Source organism: Protopterus annectens, chromosome 1.part1 (assembly GCF_019279795.1).
Source record: "Protopterus annectens isolate FY-2018-M chromosome 1.part1, PAN1.0, whole genome shotgun sequence".
Lineage (NCBI taxonomy): Eukaryota > Metazoa > Chordata > Ceratodontiformes > Protopteridae > Protopterus > Protopterus annectens.
The window spans coordinates 384229661-384247591 of NC_056726.1; the positions used below are offsets into that span (position 1 = coordinate 384229661).

At 40.5% G+C, this 17931-nt stretch overlaps 2 protein-coding genes across 2 annotated transcripts in view; both read right to left on the reverse strand.

Moving 5' to 3' along the window:
* NDUFA6 (NADH:ubiquinone oxidoreductase subunit A6) overlaps positions 1–17931 on the reverse strand; it is a 316931-nt gene that overhangs the window by 20766 nt on the left and 278234 nt on the right. The gene's annotated exons all lie outside the window — the stretch shown is intronic.
* Positions 1544–17931, reverse strand: part of SMDT1 (single-pass membrane protein with aspartate rich tail 1) — a 39552-nt gene continuing 23164 nt past the window's right edge. The window contains exon 2 of the mRNA XM_044075377.1: positions 1544–1698. Coding sequence (XP_043931312.1) covers positions 1561–1698 — 138 coding nt within the window. The 3' untranslated portion in view covers positions 1544–1560. The remainder of the gene's footprint in view (positions 1699–17931) is intronic.

A 17931-nucleotide genomic window follows, 5' to 3' on the forward strand; every position in this document is an offset into this window, starting at 1 on the left:
AGGTAAGAAGTGTGACCGTCTGTCAGAGACATCTTCTGACAGCACGAGTCACACTTCTTAAAGCCTGAGACCCTTTCTTTAGACATGGTGTAAAACACACACACACACACACACACCAGTCCAAGAAATAAAATTAAATATACCAAAAGGTATCACTAACAGACACACACACACACCCTAACAGGGGGGGGATGGGATGGGTTTTAGTCTGACTAAAAGTTTTGAGGAGACAGGGAAAATTTCTGTCAGAAAGGTATTAAAACTAAGTTAAAACTAAAAATTTAAGGTTTTTTTATAAAAAGGGGCTAAAATAGTAAAGTAATAATTCACTTACCAGGAGCTGGTAAAAGGAGGACCTCATCAGCGAAGCGGCAAACGAGATCTGGGTACTTACCGCCTTGCATCATGGGATATGGGGCTGCCTCGAGCTGGTAAAAGTGACTCTCGAGCTTAGCAAGTGCCGAGTCGGAGCCGAGGATCGGCTCCGAACCCATCAAGCAAGAATGAAGGCGAGATTGACAACTTAACATTAAACATTTAACAGGAATGCACAGTGTGTATTCCTTGTTCTACTCTGCAGTGTTGTTTTTGGGTGTAATTAGACTGTAGTATCCCCCACCAGGAAAGATAAACTGTTTACCTAAATGTCACACCAAAATACTGTGCACCAAGATGTACTGCTATTCCTTACATGTTGTATTTAAGTATGAAGCCATCGCAGACTGCTATGGGTTTGAAAAAAAGGATGCCACATAGCACACAATGACAGCGAAGTTTGGGATGTGAACTTTTATGTCCATATGGAGAAAGTAAGTGGTTGTGACTGAGGATCTGCTCAATGTTTTGTAACATATGGCATTTTAACTGCCACTAATATGGCAGCTGGAAGTCTGTTACAGCTTCAAAATGTGGAACTAACAGTGCTGCAGGAAGGAACATGGATCAATCACAATACATTAGGTGCTGTCAATTAAAAATATAATCTCTTGCCCTAATGTATTCCTACCCTTAATGAAACATGAGAAAAACTGCATGGTAATGTGAGATGTGTAACATCTGTACAACAGCGGGAGGTATGCTTCATAGTACAGGTGTACAAACCTTGCAAAGCTGAAGTTCTTACATATGAACCTTGCCTTTATAAAACTATTTGTTCTAATTTTTAGAGTTTATAAGCATGTTCCAAGTTTTACACCCGGACTAGCATTAAATAGAGTGCAACACATTTAGTGCATATTCTTAACAGAAATGGTTGCAGAATATAGTGTGTGTGTGTGTCTGTTCCTCCATATCACATTATGTATGCAAGCTACACACACAGAAGAGCACAAAATGTAAATCTGCTAAAGAATATACAAGCTTTTATAAATCATACTTCAAGTAAAGCATAAAATTATGCATCTCTATAAAGTACGATACAAAACACCAGCATTAATGTAATTAGCTGAAGGCAAACCTGTGATAGCATTAAAAAGATCAAACAAATGTAGCAGTTAATGGTACAGAAAACCAGACAACACTTCTTGTGAGGTCTGCACTTTACTAATATTTTCTTACTTATTAATCGTCATCATCATCATCTTCAGGCACAAATATGTCATGTTCTTCTAAAAGGGCAGCAAAATTCTTACTAATCTGGCATCCAAGATACAAGAAAGGTACCACCACTGCAAATACCCGGACAAGTCCAAATGGTACCTACAAAAACAAAGAAATTATAAATTAAAACATAGCAATCGGATGGTACAGGTGATAAATCCTGCAAAAACATTTTAATCTATACACTACAGATATTCAGAAAATAGTACCAAACTTAAAACAAGATTGGAAAAGAAACCGTTTACTGTATGGATGTTGTACTGTCAGTTGTGACCCACAGCAATAGTTTTCTCTAACTAGGACAATATATGCAAAGACCAGATACAACAACTAAATAAATGAATCTGGAGTTGCTGAGTAATTACGATCAAAACAACATCACCGACCCAGAAGTTTAGTCAGAATGAAACTTTTTATTAAACAATGAAACTACTTTTGGACAACAAAAGAAGTTAAAGCAATCACACCAGTCCACTACCATCAGGCTAGAAGAAAAGAGAGAGACGGCACCAAATGTTCGACAAAAATAGTGGTCAGTAAAACATGAAGCAACAACAGGTTTCTTTCTGCACTATGTCCAAAATAAATTTATTTACTGCCTAGACGGTGTGGGCACAAGTCCCATTTTCAGCAGAGGTCTGGGGAGAAAAGTGCCACAAAATACATATTTAAAATGAACAATAAAAATTAAATATTTTAAGCATTACTTTGCAGGCAGTATTGAGACAAATATAATGACATTTATCATATACTTAACAGATTATATTATGTTATGTAAATCAAAGACATGTTAACATGTAATAGCTAGAGATACAAGAGCAATAATACTACACATAGGTTCAGTAGATGTATATTGACTTTAACGTCACTAGAGCAAGAACAGAAAACAGAGGCAGAGGAAGGGTATAAGCAGAAATAAATCAAGAAAAATTTAAGCAGAAATAGTTCTGAAAGTGGAGACGTGGAGATACCAGTAGATAGGTAAGATGATAAAGTGGGTAAGGAGTGATACCAGTAGATAGGTAAGATGATGAAGTGGGTAAGGAATGGGTATTAGTAGGAGAGGATTAAGGATATAGGTTACTTGGAGGAGCAGTCATGGGGATGAAAGTGTCACAGTGACTGACAGAGAGATTGGCAACAGAAGAGAAACAGAAAGAAAGGTGGGTTACGTCAGGGGTGGAAGCATTAGCATAACCATGAGGAAGCTATGTGTCATTTTAGGTTGTGTTTGAAATGTTGTCTTGTTTTAGGATGGATGGTTTGGAGTTACAGTGCTTATGGATGGTTTGGAGTTACAGTGCTTAGTAACATAGGTTGAGTGAAATGAATTCTCTGCACTGTTATGAGACTTGATCCTGTTCAGGAGATATTTGTTCTGTGAGCAGAGATTCCTAGGAGGGAAGTAGTGTTTCAGGGTGTTTTGCAGAGATAAGCAGGTGTCGAGTTTGTGTACTACTTTGTGGGCACTAAGCACTTAGGAGTAGATAAGGTAATTAGGTATTTGAGCCAGTATAAGTGCTTCAGTGCTAGACAGTTGTGTGAACGGTTCGTTAAGTCGGATGCAAGCTTAGTTATAATATTGTAGCAAACCTCTATTTTAAGGTGGAGTGAAGGTTAGTCGGGATGGGTGCTACATAGATAAGTGAGGGGAAGATAAGCTGTAGGTAAGAATTCCTAGAGTAGTCAGTAAGAAAGGATTTGTTCCTCTGGAGGAAGCCCAAATTTTGATTAACTTACTTGATGGCTTGAGTGATATGTTGATCATATTTTAAAAGTTACCATCAATTAAGATACAAAGAAACTTTCTGTTGTAAACTGCTTCAACGGAGATATTATTTGCCAATGTGATCTTGAAAAATTGTTTCTGTTCTGACACAGATTTGGGTAAAAACATTATTTTATTTTTAGCATTTAAAAACAGACAGTCATCTAGCCAAGCCTCAACTGAAGAAAAGGAATCCTGGGTCACCTGGTGAAGCAGCAGCAGACTTGATGGACAGCATGTGATTTGTATTGCACTGTGGATGCTTTTTTGGTAGCTTTATGAAGGTTATTAGTGAACACGTTCAATAGTAAAAGGCCTAGAATAGATCCCTGAGGTATACCAACAGACACAGAGAAAGGAGGAGAGATCCCATTTCCAAATTACACCCTGGAGTCTGTTGGTGAGAAACCTATGGAGCCAGCTAAGGGATGAATGACAGTCCTAAACAGAATAATTCATGGAGCAAGCATTGGTGAGAGACAGAGTCATATATCTTTGACCTATCTAAGGACACAAAGGATACTAGGATACTAGGTTCCCGGCGCTTCTATTAGAGTTTATGACTTCTGTACAACTGAGCAGAGCAGTAGTGGTGCTCTGGTGAGGTCGGAAACAATGTTGAATCTTGGAGTGGAGACTGTTATTAAGATGGGAGAGGAACTGGGAATTAATGCATTTTTCTTATATTTTGGACAGCAGGGGGAGAATGACTACAGGTCAGTAACTGAAGAGGTTGGTGGATGTTCCCCCTTTATGCAATTATTATAGTCCTGGACTTTTTCCAAAACTTGGAATAATTTTCCAGCATTTATCTGCTTACAACCAAGACCTTCTAACTTCAAAAGTGCACTGCATAATCATTTCCTCTCCAAGTAGATATGTAACTGTTCAATTCCTACCTCAGACATTACTTAAACTTAATGTGCTAATTGAACACAGAATCTATCTTTCCAGCTCCAACATACTACTTTCGTTTTTATTTTAAATTCCTAACAATTTTTTATCATACTCCTCCTCCTGTCATCACTTACCTCCTCTCTCCTCTTCCCCACCTTTCCATCACCATTTATTCTTCTTTACTAATCTTATCCCTCTTTTATTGTCCTTATTGTCCTTTAACTTTTCCCCTCTAACAATCTCCCTTCTTCCTTCCCTACTCCCATGCCATTATTAACTCACACCTATACTTTCTTATTAACTTGCGTTCTTCTCTTGCCTGATCTAAATAATGCCTCTAATTTTATACTTTTTCTTCTGCACATAACTGTTTAACTTTGAAATCACAACACTATGCTGTGTACCACTTCTAGTTTTATTGTGCTTATTTACTATTATATCTAACCTTCCTTTTAATACTTTGTTTATTAAGTCATACATCATTCTATGTAATTTTTGTAAATGTTTTTTGAATTCTATGTATTTTGATGTGGGATTTATTTCCAGACTGCAGGGATGTATCTTTGTGTAACTAATTAGTTTATGAGTAGAGATACATAGTATGCTATAGCATCTGCAGCGATTCTACATTAGTGAATATTAGTACTGCACTGATTCTGGGGTAATAATAAACTGCTGCTTAATTTTATTTATCTATCCTTTGCTGACCCGGTTAGTCTAACTATGCTAGTGGCCTCTTTTCAGGGGTGGCCCAAGGTGGTATTTATACTACTAGAAGAAATGTGGCCAAGACATCAGGGAACTCTTCTTACTGTTTTCAATAGACGCCATGGGAATCTTTTACATCCACCTGAGCTACCACCAACTCAAGCAGAAGGGACTCTGATTTTATGTCTTATCTGAAGGATGACACCCTCCAAATGCTACACTGCAGTTTCAGCAATGAATTCACCTGGATTGGGAAGAGACGCCACAGCCTTCTTGGTCTGCCAGCACCAAAAGAGAGTGTGCTACCTGTTTCACCATTGAGTGCATGATCAGCTCTGCCTGGGTTGAATTGACCTTGCTATTGAATAATTTATATAAGGAGGTACAGGGTATATAGCTCCTCCCCTGACAATTCTGGAACACTGCCTCCCATGAATTTCTTACTATTGTACATGTGCGTTTAGAACACTTTATGTGCTGCCTTCCTGCATTCCTGCTGCACATCAAACATCTATATATGTCCTAAACCCATTCATTCTGCCATGCATCTGTAGTGCGCACCCCCCCCCACTGCAACAAGAACCAGCCAAGTGGAGGCTGTTGAGGCAACCATGTAGGTTTCAGTGCCCTTCCTTGCATCATTCAGTGCAGGCTGACAGCATTTCTGTTTTAGGTCCTAACCCTCCCTCTGGTGGCTGATAATGGACACAAGTGTGTCACTGTGAGGGCCTACAGTGACACCCCCAACTCAAGCAGATGAGACCTTGTTTAATGTCTCTTCCAAGGGACAGCACACTCAGGAGTGCAGCACTCCCCTTATAATACACTGCAGTGTCAAATATTTTGTATTTCAAAATTCTGAGCTAATATACAGAACTTGTGCAAAATCTGAGCTCTACTGGTACATCTCATTGTGCCAAAATTCAAGGAGCAGCATTTGCAGAATGAAAAGCATTCTGCATGGACAGAGAAATCAGGACCTACTGATAAAGAAAAGGTTCAGCTGCTTTTACAAAAGCCTAGCACAAGAACCATATATTAGGCTTACATACATAAAAAGTGATACATTAGGCCTTGATAAGTGATAAGTACTGTAGTATACCTTAAGTAGAAATAAAAGGTATGATGGAATCCAGTGTTCAGAGAACATGGCAATTTCCCAAGGCCAGGCCGGGCAGTATGAGGGGACCATCTCAAACTTTCTTCACATTGTCACCCCAGTGCCCGGTATTTTGTCAGCAGTAGGTAGTGCTGTGCAACAGTGTCTTTTAAACAGATATGTTTAACATAATCCATAGAATGTTATGCAAGCACTGAAAGCAAATGTAAGGTATACAGTAAGCCGTCAACAGCTAAATGGCATACAAATATAACGTTATTTTACATTTAATGGTTTGTGCACAAAACATAAACCCCCTAACATTACATTTTACCCATTTATTTTTTTAACACTCATTTTAACATTTTATGAGGTATGCGTAGCCTACCAAAGCAACACATGTAATCAAGTTTTTTGTAGTAGAAAGTATCCTTGCATTTTAATCAAAGTTTTTTGTGAGGTACACATGGACTTAAGCAACATATCTAACAAAGTTTTTGTAACCAATATCCTAATATTTTAAATCAAAATTATGTTAAATATCAACAATACAATACTTTTCCTGTGCATTTCAGTGCTTCATGCTGGAGTGGGATACTAAACAGAAATTTTCTTATTCACATAATACACTCAGAAAGAAATTTTCTGTTACAAACACAACCAGCTCGCAACAAAAAAGGCAGTTGTAATTTTTCTTCCAAATCCATGGGGTGAAATCTGGAACTTTTTTGATACGCTGCTGCAAAACATTTTCAATTTAAAACATGAAGCAACGTTATAATTCACATTCAAATATTTGCTCATGCATATTAATAAAATAAAAAGTCCCTGCCAACTTCACACGGAGTTTAACTATCATAATGCAGTACCATAAGTAAAAACAAATTACAAAAATGTTGCCCGGGAAAATATAACATGGCATATAAATTACCTATTAATGGTAAATAAACAGTACTGAATATGTCCATTAAACCTGAAACTTGTAACTCTGTCCCACTGTACAGCACATATACTTTGTTTACAAAGAGTGTTAATACTTTAGCCATCTCCTTCAAATACCCTCCATCACTCTTAACCAGGTTCTATGTCAGTAAAGTACAGTTTTGTACCTACCATAAATGTAGATGTTCGAGTGCTAATACAGCTGCAGTCATAACAGATGGGTTCTCCTGCCGTCAGGCGGGTCCTCGGTCGGCCGAATTCCAAAGTCTAGGTCCGGCGTCGGTTGTTGTCACTTCTTCCCTGATGTCAGTGCGACAGGGGTATAAAGGAACCAGCCAACGCCATTTTCTTCAGTTTTTCTTGCCCCAGATGTCAGGTGCCCCCAGAAGGAAGGCAAAACATAAATATATGTAATAATGCAATGCAATAAAATCAAAAAACAGTAGTTGCAAGCAAATACACCATAAAAGAATACCCCAATCATGTTGTATGAGGAGGTGTTAGCCATTAGGATTGTCCCAAGAGGGGAAGGAGGGAGGGAAACCTGGACTGCAGCTGTATTAGCACTCGAACATCTACATTTATGGTAGGTACAAAACTGTACTATGTTCATCGTGCATACAGCTGCAGTCATAACAGATGGGTAGAATCCCAAAGCTAAGAAAGGGGTGGTAGGCACTAGGTGGCACTCGGAGGAGCCAGGATGCCTTGCAAGACTGCAGTGGCAAAGCCTGCCCTAGTTTTGGAGTATAATGGTAGGTGGTAGTGCTTGGAGAAGGTATGTACAGAACTCCAAGTGGCTGCTTCCATAATATCTTTGGTAGGGACTCCTCTGAGAAAGGCTGCAGAGGTGGCTGTGGCCCTTGTGGAGTGAGATCTGATGCCTGTAGGTACAGTCTTGCCATGAAAGGAATAGCAAAAGCGTATGCAGTGGGCTATCCATTTAGAGATTGTCTGTTTCGAAATTGGCTTTCCTTGAGCTCCTACAGCATAGGACACAAAGAGCTGGTCTGATTTTCTGAAAGGCTTTGTTCTGTCCAGATAATAACGTAGTTGTCTGTGGATATCCAAGGAGTGTAGTAGTCTCTCCCCTTTGTTTTGAGGATTAGGATAGAAGTTAGGTAAATGTATGGCCTGATTCAAAGTTACCTTGGATACCACTTTAGGCATAAAGGACGGGTTGGTTCGCAAGGAAACTCTGTCCTGATGGAAGATGATGAAAGGCTGCACAGCCATGAGTGCTTGTAGTTCTGAAACTCTACGAGCTGAGGTAATTGCCAGAAGGAAAGCTGTTTTCCAGGACAAATATTGCAAATCTGATGAGGTAGCTGGTTCAAAGGGTGGCAAGGTCAGTTTTTCCAGAAAAAAATTGAGATCCCAAGCAGGTATTGGTTGTTTTCTTGGTGGTCTTAGATTCTTAGCCCCTCTGAGGAACTGCCTTAAGAGAGGGTGTGAGAATAAGGGTGGATCAGTGTTGTATTCTGCAGAAATGGCTGAGGCATGGATTTTGATGGAGGAGAATGAAAGTCCACTGCTTAGCAGCTCAGTTAAGTACTGTAGTATTTGAGGTAAATTCAGTTTCTCAGGATCCTGACCCCTTTTCTCATTCCAGGCGCAAAACTGCTTTCATTTTGCGGAGTAAGCTTTTCTAGTTGACGGCCTTCTGGCCTCCAAAATGACATCCTGCACCTCCTTGGAGAGTAGGGTTTGTTGTGATGCTAAGGAATCTTCCATGCAGCTAGACTGAGTGTCTTTAGCTGGCTGTGAAGAGTTTTGAAGCTGTGCTGAGTCAAGAGAAGTGGCATTAGAGGCAGTGTCCATGGTGGTGAATGCGTCAGGCTCCTCAGGAGTGGGTACCAGTGTTGTCTTGGTCAGTCCGGAGCAATGAGGATCATCTTTGGTCTGTCTGCTCTGGTTTTCAGTAGAACTTTGGGCAGCAGAGGAAGAGGTGGGAAGGCATAAACTGTCATTGATGTCCAACAAAAAGAGAGCGTCCACTCTCCAGGCCTTTGGGTGGAAATTCCTTGAGCAAAATCTTGTCAATTGGTGATTTTTGTGGGAGGCAAACAGATCTATGTCTGGCCTTCCCCATGCTTGGATTACTTCTGTAAAGACTTTTGGATGCAACTTCCATTTGTGTGGATCTGTCATATTTCTGCTTAGGTTGTCTGCCAGCGTGTTTTCCTTGCCTGGCAAGTACTGTGCTTGTAGTTCGAGTTGTAAGTCCATGGCCATGTTCCAAAGTGACATGGTCAGTCTGCATAGGGGGTAGGAATGTGTTCCTCCCTGTTTATGTACCACATAACTGTGGTGTTGTCTGTTCTTATCAGTAGTTGTCCTGGCTGCAGAAGGTCCTTGAAAGCTATAATAGCATTTATTACTGCTAGCATTTCCTTTTGATTGATGTGAAGGTGCTTTTCTTTTTGGGACCATTTGCCCTGAATGCACCGATCTGCCATGTGCGCCCCCCAGGCGTAGTCTGAGGCGTCTGTTGTGATGACTTGATTTGCCTGAGGCTTGCTGAATGGAAGGCCTGTGTTTGTTTGGCAAGCTTGAGCCCACCACAGAAATTCCTTTTGCAGACATGGAATTAGTGGTATTATTGTTTCCAAACTGTGGCTGTGTTGAGACCATATGTTTTTCAGGTACCACTGAAGTTTCCTCATATGCAGCTTTGCACATGGGATTAGTAAGATGCAAGATGCCATGAATCCCAGAGCCTGCAGGATTTTCCTTGCAGTAAGCCTGGTGCAATTTGCTAGTGCTGTGAAATATTGAGTTAGCTGCCCCTGCTTCTCTGGCGTGAGGTAGGCCATCTGGGTGTTTGTATCCAAGTTGGCACCCAGGAAAATTATCTTCCGAGAGGGTATTAGTCTTGATTTCTTTTTGTTGACTGTGTATCCCAGAGAGCTCAACAACATTATTACATAAGCCAGATGTTTCAGAAGTATGTGCTTGCTGTCCGCTTGGATCAGGCAGTCGTCCAAATAAGGGTATATTTGTATCCCTTGAAGTCTGCAGAAGGCAATTACTGATGCCAGGCATTTCGTGAATACTCTGGGCGCAGTAGATAAGCCAAAGGCCAATGCAGAGAATTGAGAATGAATTGAACCTGCAAGAAATCTGAGGTATCTTCTGCAATTTTGTCTGATTGGGACATGCAGGTATGCCTCCTTGAGGTCCAATGTTACCAGCCAAGACTCCTTGCCCAGCATGGGAAGAAGTTGCTGTAGAGTGAGCATCTTGAATTTTGGTACGAGTAGAAATGTGTTTAGGATGGACAGGTCCAAAATAAGTCACCAATCTTTTCCCTTCCTTGGTACCAGGAATAGCCTGGAATAAAAACCTTGACCTTGTTCGTGCGTAGGTACCTCTTGAATAGCACTCATGTCTATGAGCTTTGTAATTTGCCTTTGTGCCTCTGCCCTTTGATTGTGTGGCAGGTTTGGCATGCCTCTCATTTTTGGAAGGGTGTGAAAATGAAATCTGTAGCCTCTGTTTATAATGTCCCAGGATCCATTTGTCTTTTGTGACAATATGCCAATTTTTTGAAAATAATGACAGCTTTCCTCCTAAGGGGGCTGCAATTTGAGACCTGGTTGGCATGCAAAGGGGAAAGTCATTGGGTTTGCTTTCTGAAAGATTGCGAGTTGTCTTCACCACCTCTTTGTGTAGGAGCTTGCCATTGTCTGCCTCTATATGATCCTTGGGATTGCCCTCTGCCCCTCGGGCGCCTGTATCTGCCTCTTTGGGGTCTGTCTGTGGCAGGAAAGGACCAGTTTTTGGAAGGCCAATTTCTACTAAAACGTGGGGGTTGAACCTGTAGAAATTCTTTCACTGTTTGCATTGATTTAGCCTTTTCCTCCATTTTCCTTAATACCTCCTCAGCATTAGCACCAAATAGTACATCCTTTTGAAGAGGGGCGTCTAGTAATTTAGCTATGACATGATCAGGCAGGGCTTGTTCCTTGAGCCAGGCATGCCTACGTATGACTGATCCTGTAACAGCAGCTCTACATGAGGCCTCTAGAGCATCAAAACCACATTGTAAGGTATGCTTACCCACTTGTTCTGCACTATGCATCAAATCCTGCAACTCCTTCAAGTCTGGTTGTTCAGGCTGTGACATTTTACTTTTCAATTGTGATAACAAAAACTGTTGATATTTTAGCATATGAAACAGACAGTTTAAGGCCCTCATGGATAAGGTAGCCGAGGTATATACCTTTTTTCCCCACCTTTCTAAGGATCTGGAATCTCTCGGAAGGCAATGGATTTTTAGCAATGGAGGCCTTAACTCCCTTGGGACCCTGTGAGATGGTTTCTGGGTCAGCAGCATGGCTTTTGTATAGAAATCGGTGTGAGTCAGGGACCCTGTAGTACCTGTCAGGCTTAACTGGAGCTGGAGGTAGAGAGTCCGGGTTAAGGCAGGCCTCCGAGTAAACATCATCTAGGATGTCCAAGACAGGAGGTATAGCTAGAGGCCTGTGCTGAGGAAGCAAGAGGAATTCCCTGAGCCTTTTCTTGGAATCAGAATAATCCTGGCCTTCCCAGTGGAAGTGTTCCCTTAAGGTATGCAAAGTTTCCGCAAATGAGTAATCCTCAGGGGGGGATACAGAAGGGATGGACTCCTCCGCATCAGAGTCTTCAAAAGGGGAGTAAGTATGTTCCTGATCATCAGAGTGCTCTGAAACAATGGAGCCCTGATCAGAGGAGGGGGAATCTTCCTCCACTCTAGGCCTTTTGTCCTGAGGGGGCTGAGAACCTCTGATAAGAGTAATTAAATCCTCAGCCATTTTAAGCATCTGTTTCTTAGGCATGGGGCCTGGAGATGAGCCCTGTGTAGCTGGTCTCAGAGTGCATGGTTGCTTTAGACTTTGTGAAAGCCTTGATGGAGAAAGAAGAGGAAGGTCTGAAGACACCTTGAGTGGAGGTGGACCTGTCCACATTCTGAGTTTCAACATCAAGAGTGGCTTCGGTATCCGTAGTTGGGGTGTGGGCCGAGGAGCCTGCGACCTCGGGCACATGAGACACCGTCAAAGACAGGTCGTCGGTAGGCAGGGGCTACGTAGGCACCTCACTGAGAACCGGACCACGTGTAGTCGGCTTTGGCGTCGTGTCGGTCCTTGTCTTTGCGGTTTTTAGACAAAGTCGGAGTATCCGACGACATAGTATAGTTAAATCTTTTCCAAAATAATGCTGGGCGAACTCCGCCCGATGCTTAATAGTGCGTTTGTTGAAAGTAGCACAAAAGCGACAGGCCGAGACCTCGTGGTCTGGGCCTAAACAAGGTATACAGAGGGAATGGAAATCCTTATGCGGTATTTGCTTCCCACAAGAAATACAATTATTAACTTTGTCTCGGTCTGAGGCAAGAAAAGGTTCCCCAACGGGGTACTTAGCTTTTAAGAAGACTTCGGTTTCCAAATTTTCGTAATCTCAGGAGCTGGCCGACTGGCACTTGCGAACTGCTTCTGCTTCGGGCACCGCACGGCAAGAAAGACTGAAGAAAATGGCATCGGCTGGTTCCTTTATACCCCTGTCGCTCTGACGTCAGGGAAGAAGCGACAACAACCGACGCTGGACCTAGACTTTGGAATTCGGCCGACCGAGGACCTGCCTGACAGCAGGAGAACCCATCTGTTATGACTGCAGCTGTATGCACGATGAACATCTATCCTTACACCCACTACACTTGACTCCGCTATACAGTGCCTCTCTCCCTCTTCTAGCTACCTACAGAATAACATTTTACAATCCTTACCTCAATTTTATTTATTCCTAACATCTGCAGTGTAACCCTCCTTACCAAAGTCATATTTAATGTCTGCCTGTCACATATACTGCCCATGAACTGTTCGCATACTAAACGTTTTCCACTTTTAATTTAATATCCTGTATAGCACAACAGAAGAAATATCCATTTTATCTTTGTAAAATGTCACTACAGAACAATTACATATTGGCAACCCCTAACCGGGAAAAGCCGAAAGACACAAACAAACATCCGGATATCATAAGAACTATCCATATAAATCTATCTTTTTTTTTACAAAAACTGTTTTGTCATGAGTATCCTAAATATATACCTTTCTCCCCGGGCTTCCACTGAAAATGGGCTTTGCCTAAATCAGACATTTCCAGTCAAAGACAAATGCATACAATATATGCAGTGCTTCAGCAACAATAAGATGCTGCCTGCAGAATGCAAAACAACCATCAGAGGACAATGTCCAAGATCTGCTACTACCACAACACCGCCTCCCCCTCAATGCATGCATTTTACAAAAAGCATTCTCTATAGCACATGCTTGCATATGCGTCATCAAGAATTAAACATTTATTGAAATTACAGCACCAGAATTTCAGCAAAGGATTAATGCAAGTTTTTCATGCCATGTAATACCTCCTGTCATTTGTAATGAGAACATTTAGTGGTGTGTCATACATGGCACACATGAAGATACTGTTAGCATTTACAAACAGTCTGTCCCACATATTCTGCCTAGTTTCCTATTCTGTGCATAATTGTACTTAATATGTTCCTTCTTCCAAGAAAAATGTCTGTGTTTCTCTGGTATTTTTAAATTTCACCAATTTTTGACATGTCAGCATTTTCAGGAGGCTATTCTATGCAACTACATACAGCATTTTCTTTCAAAAAGTACTTAGTTTCCCCTCTTCTAGTTGTGCCCCATTCTTCTTGGACACCTCTTGCTTTGAGAAACATTAATACCCATGCTGCTATTATGTCATCTTTCTGTTATGATGCAAACATATTAAGTTCCTCTGATCTCTTTTCAAGTCTTCTGATTCAGATTATGCATCATCTTTTTGTCACCATCTGTATAACTTCTATTAAATCTGTAGTGGGACTCCAGAAACGTGATTAACATGTTCTGCAAGTACAAGGCGAGCCATACATTCAGAGTTTATGTACTGTATCAATGACCAGTTATGCTATTTCACAACAACTGAAGCATACCAAACTGTGAATACTGATGCCTTAATTCTGGGATACTTGTACCAGTAGAAATCAGAGGGACCATGCACGGGTGTGCTGCACTTAGCAGGTCTCTCTGCATTACTTCATGTTTTTATAACCATACTGTTTGCTAACTGTCCCTGCCCAGGTGTGCATATTAGTGATCACTTGGAAGCTTGCATGCAACATGTGTAACTGTAAAGAGCAACTCCAGACTGCTTACTAAGTACAGTACCACAGCAGTAAAAAGTAGTACATCAATGAAACAAAAGCAGTACTACAAACATACACAAAGAAAACTGCACTATGACTACTGTGATGCATTCTGTAAAATTATAAAGGTTTTGAAAATTAACAGTGTACACTACATGCCAACTCAAAGCTGTTATTTTTCACATACATTTTGCACGACTTAAGATGTCCTACCAAGAAATTATAAAAATAAAAAGCAGATAAAACTTACCTTTTGTTGTAAATCTGATACCTTCAAAAATGAAGAGCATAGATTTCTAGCATACTTAACACAAACACAACAATTAAGTCTTACTCTATACCTTATCAGATTCCTACATTTAAAAACAGGGAAAATATCAGTGGTGGCACACCAAAAAATGCACACAATTAAATGCCATACATTCTTTCAGAATTTCAAGGGAACACTTCCAAAATTGTGTTTAGTTACCCAAAATGTGTGTCCTTTTCTTTGAAACAGCCATACTATGGTAATTTCAGAACATTTCACGATCTTCAGTTGTGATTAGTAGATTTTTTTTTGACTTGTTTACATTGTGAGTGAGGCAGAGGTGCAGTACAGAAAATGCACTTTATTTATTTTCTTATTTTTAATTATTTCAATTGGTCATCAGAATAGCCTGAATTGGAACATCCTATTTTCAGTGAACAAGAAAAGCTATACTGACAATAAACTGATTGTTACCAGTACTTTAGACACAGTAACCTACTACACATATACAGTAGACAGTACTTGTATATATACACAATACTCTTACAAAAGTAAGCACTGTCACATAGTTGAAGTGGTCCCCAGAAAACAGTAACAATTATTCATAGACAAAAGACAGAGCAAAATTAAGGAGATACTTAGTTTTACATCTAAATGTTCAGGCAAGACTGCAATATTTAATCTGGACTGTCTTGTTAGTTTCAGGCCTTAAAGTTACTGCTAGACTGTTCCAGGATTTTCAAACAATTACAGAAAAAAATGGGAATATCCACATCTGTAAGCAGCAAGCAGAGGTTTGGCAGAAATGTGGTTTGCCTACCTAAGACCAATGTGCATTATGCCACTGTAATGGGGACTGAAGGGAAGGACATTATCTGGGTGATGTATTACTATACAGGCAATCTTTATAGTTAAAAGGGCCAATTTACTATTGAGTTCAAGCCAGTTATTAAGAGATACACAGTGGCTTCAGTGACAGCAAACGGGCAACTTTTTACTAAACCTACTCCTTTCCGAAGTATAACTTAAGGAGGAGTCTGTGGGAAAACATTATTAGGGATGTCTTGGTGACATGTCCATGTTTTCCTAGGGGAAAAAATGCACAAAGGCTAAGGGAGTGTGTAGGTATAGTAAAACATTATTGAATACTTAAGAAGGTGAATAAGAGTGGGTTGGGGATTAAAGGGATACCATTCCCCTGTAATAATGTAACAAACAAGGCAAGTCTGGTACAGAACAGGAAATTAGTGAAATTGTTAAAGACAACTTTACTTTATAACAGTCTTTCAGAAATGTTTTAGAATACCTACTCCCTTAACTTTGTTGTGAATATCTAGCAAACATTCTACATGCATGACAGTTTTAATAGAGAGATTCTAGTCAAATTGTGAGTATCAAAACAAAGTAAAGGAATTGGGTATCATAAAAATTGCTGGCTAATAAGATCGAATGACAGGCCAGTTTGACTTTTGTCATTAAAGAGTGCGACCTAATTTGGTAAAAACTATGAAGCACAAAAGATGTTGGGTAGTGGCTGCAGCTTGCACAAGTTGACGAGTGAGAAAGTGTCAAGCACAATAAACAGAATTTAGCTGCATTTCCAATGATCTAAGTGATGTGACTATCAAAAGTGAGCATGGGGTCAATAGTGACTCCAAGTAGTTTAAAGGTCGGGACTATGTATAAGGAAGTTTGGTCTTTGCTAGTTATACTTAGCCCTATTGTTTGGGGCAGGGACTTAGTCCAGAGTGGAAATGCACCACACAGGAGATTGGAAGGGTTGTAGCAGACTACATCAAACGTTTTTGAGTTGGAGATAAGACTATTTTTCTTGAGATATCATAGTACGACACCAGATGCTTTTTTCAGTGGTGGTGGGAGAAGAGGAATTAGTTCATACTGATCTAGACCAGTAAATGTCTCCCTTTTGTGCAATGCTACTACAACTAAGGGTTTCTATAGTGCAGGTACACAGCTTTCCCTAACATATCACATTACTTGTACTGAAGCTGAGTATGCAATTATGTCAGCACTACGCTGCTGAAGTAAATGGTTTTGACTCTGAGAAGTGAGAGAAATGCTGACAGAATTTACTGGCTTTATGGAGTGGCTTTGTCAGATGAAAGGGATGAGGAGATACCAGACAGAATACCAGAATTGATCATTGCTGTGAAAGTATGATGAAGCTGGGATGTAAGCATTCTTGTTTGGATTTCTAAGTAGTGACTTTACTGTACTGGGCAGCTGATGAAAGTTCAGAATTGCTTGAGGGAAATTAGCTTCCTGCACCACCGTCACATGGGCATTCAAGAAATGCCTGACCTGCAGGCTGTCTTTGGTTGAAAAAATAAAACTGGAGGACACTGGTTGAACTCTACTGTCTTACACTTTATTCACATCAAAACATCAACCATGATGCCGTCATAAATGCTTTCATACATCAGCATATACTGTCCAAGCTTGTGCAACCTGAATGGTCTCTTTTTGGTTAGCAAACAGCTGTTTGACCTACTTACTTTTCCTCACATTCTACAAAATGTGAGAGCAGCTTTTTCCTATTAGTACACTGCAATTTTTTTACTTGCCTTTAGCTTGAAAATGTTTTTGGTGCACCATGTATGTGCATATTCTAGCCCTTGGTGGTCAGCCACACTTATAGGATACTGACTCAGATGTCTGCAAAATAAGTTTGAGAGAGAAGACAGACCAACACTGATCCTTGTGGTACCCCACTCGAGGCAACATGACAGTTCAGTGGCTAAGATCTTTGCCACGTTTTCCATTGTCTGGGGGTTCAGCTATGAATTAATAAGTTTCACTTGTTTTCATTATGTATAATCTAGGATCGCATACAATGTAACTCAAGTAGAAAGCAAACAACTCTCTGCAGCTTAACCTTACCGTTCCACTCCAGCCCAAATGTTATGTGCCAGATGCCTGTTGTAAATACACTCATGCCTTTAGTCTTTCTTGTAGAACTAGAAAAAAAAGGCAAATCAGTACTGACACATAATGACTGCCTGTATGATCCATCGTCTGTAAGACTGGCAGAGATACTTTCATCCACTGGCAGCAAATGACAACCCACTTGCATATCAATATATTTAAGTGCTCAGTTACGTAATACATCTGTGTACAGTACTGGCTATGACTAGATATCCAACAGAGGGGGCACATTCCTGGCTGCTGACAACTGAAGGCAGAATCAGCTATGCACCACCTGACACTAGGTGATTCCCAATTGCCCTAATATCCAGTCTGCTTACAAACTAAGGTACACACAATTCTTGTATGCCACTGAGTAAAAGTTTTTTGCATGCACTGGCCTGATTATAAACAGGGGATAATAGGTTCATAGGTTGGTACTAGGCTATCGCCTATACAAGCCTAGCCTTAACAATTCCCTGGCTATTTCTTCACATAATATTTACTTCCCTGGTCCCCTGTCTAGCAGGGCGACTGTCGTGATC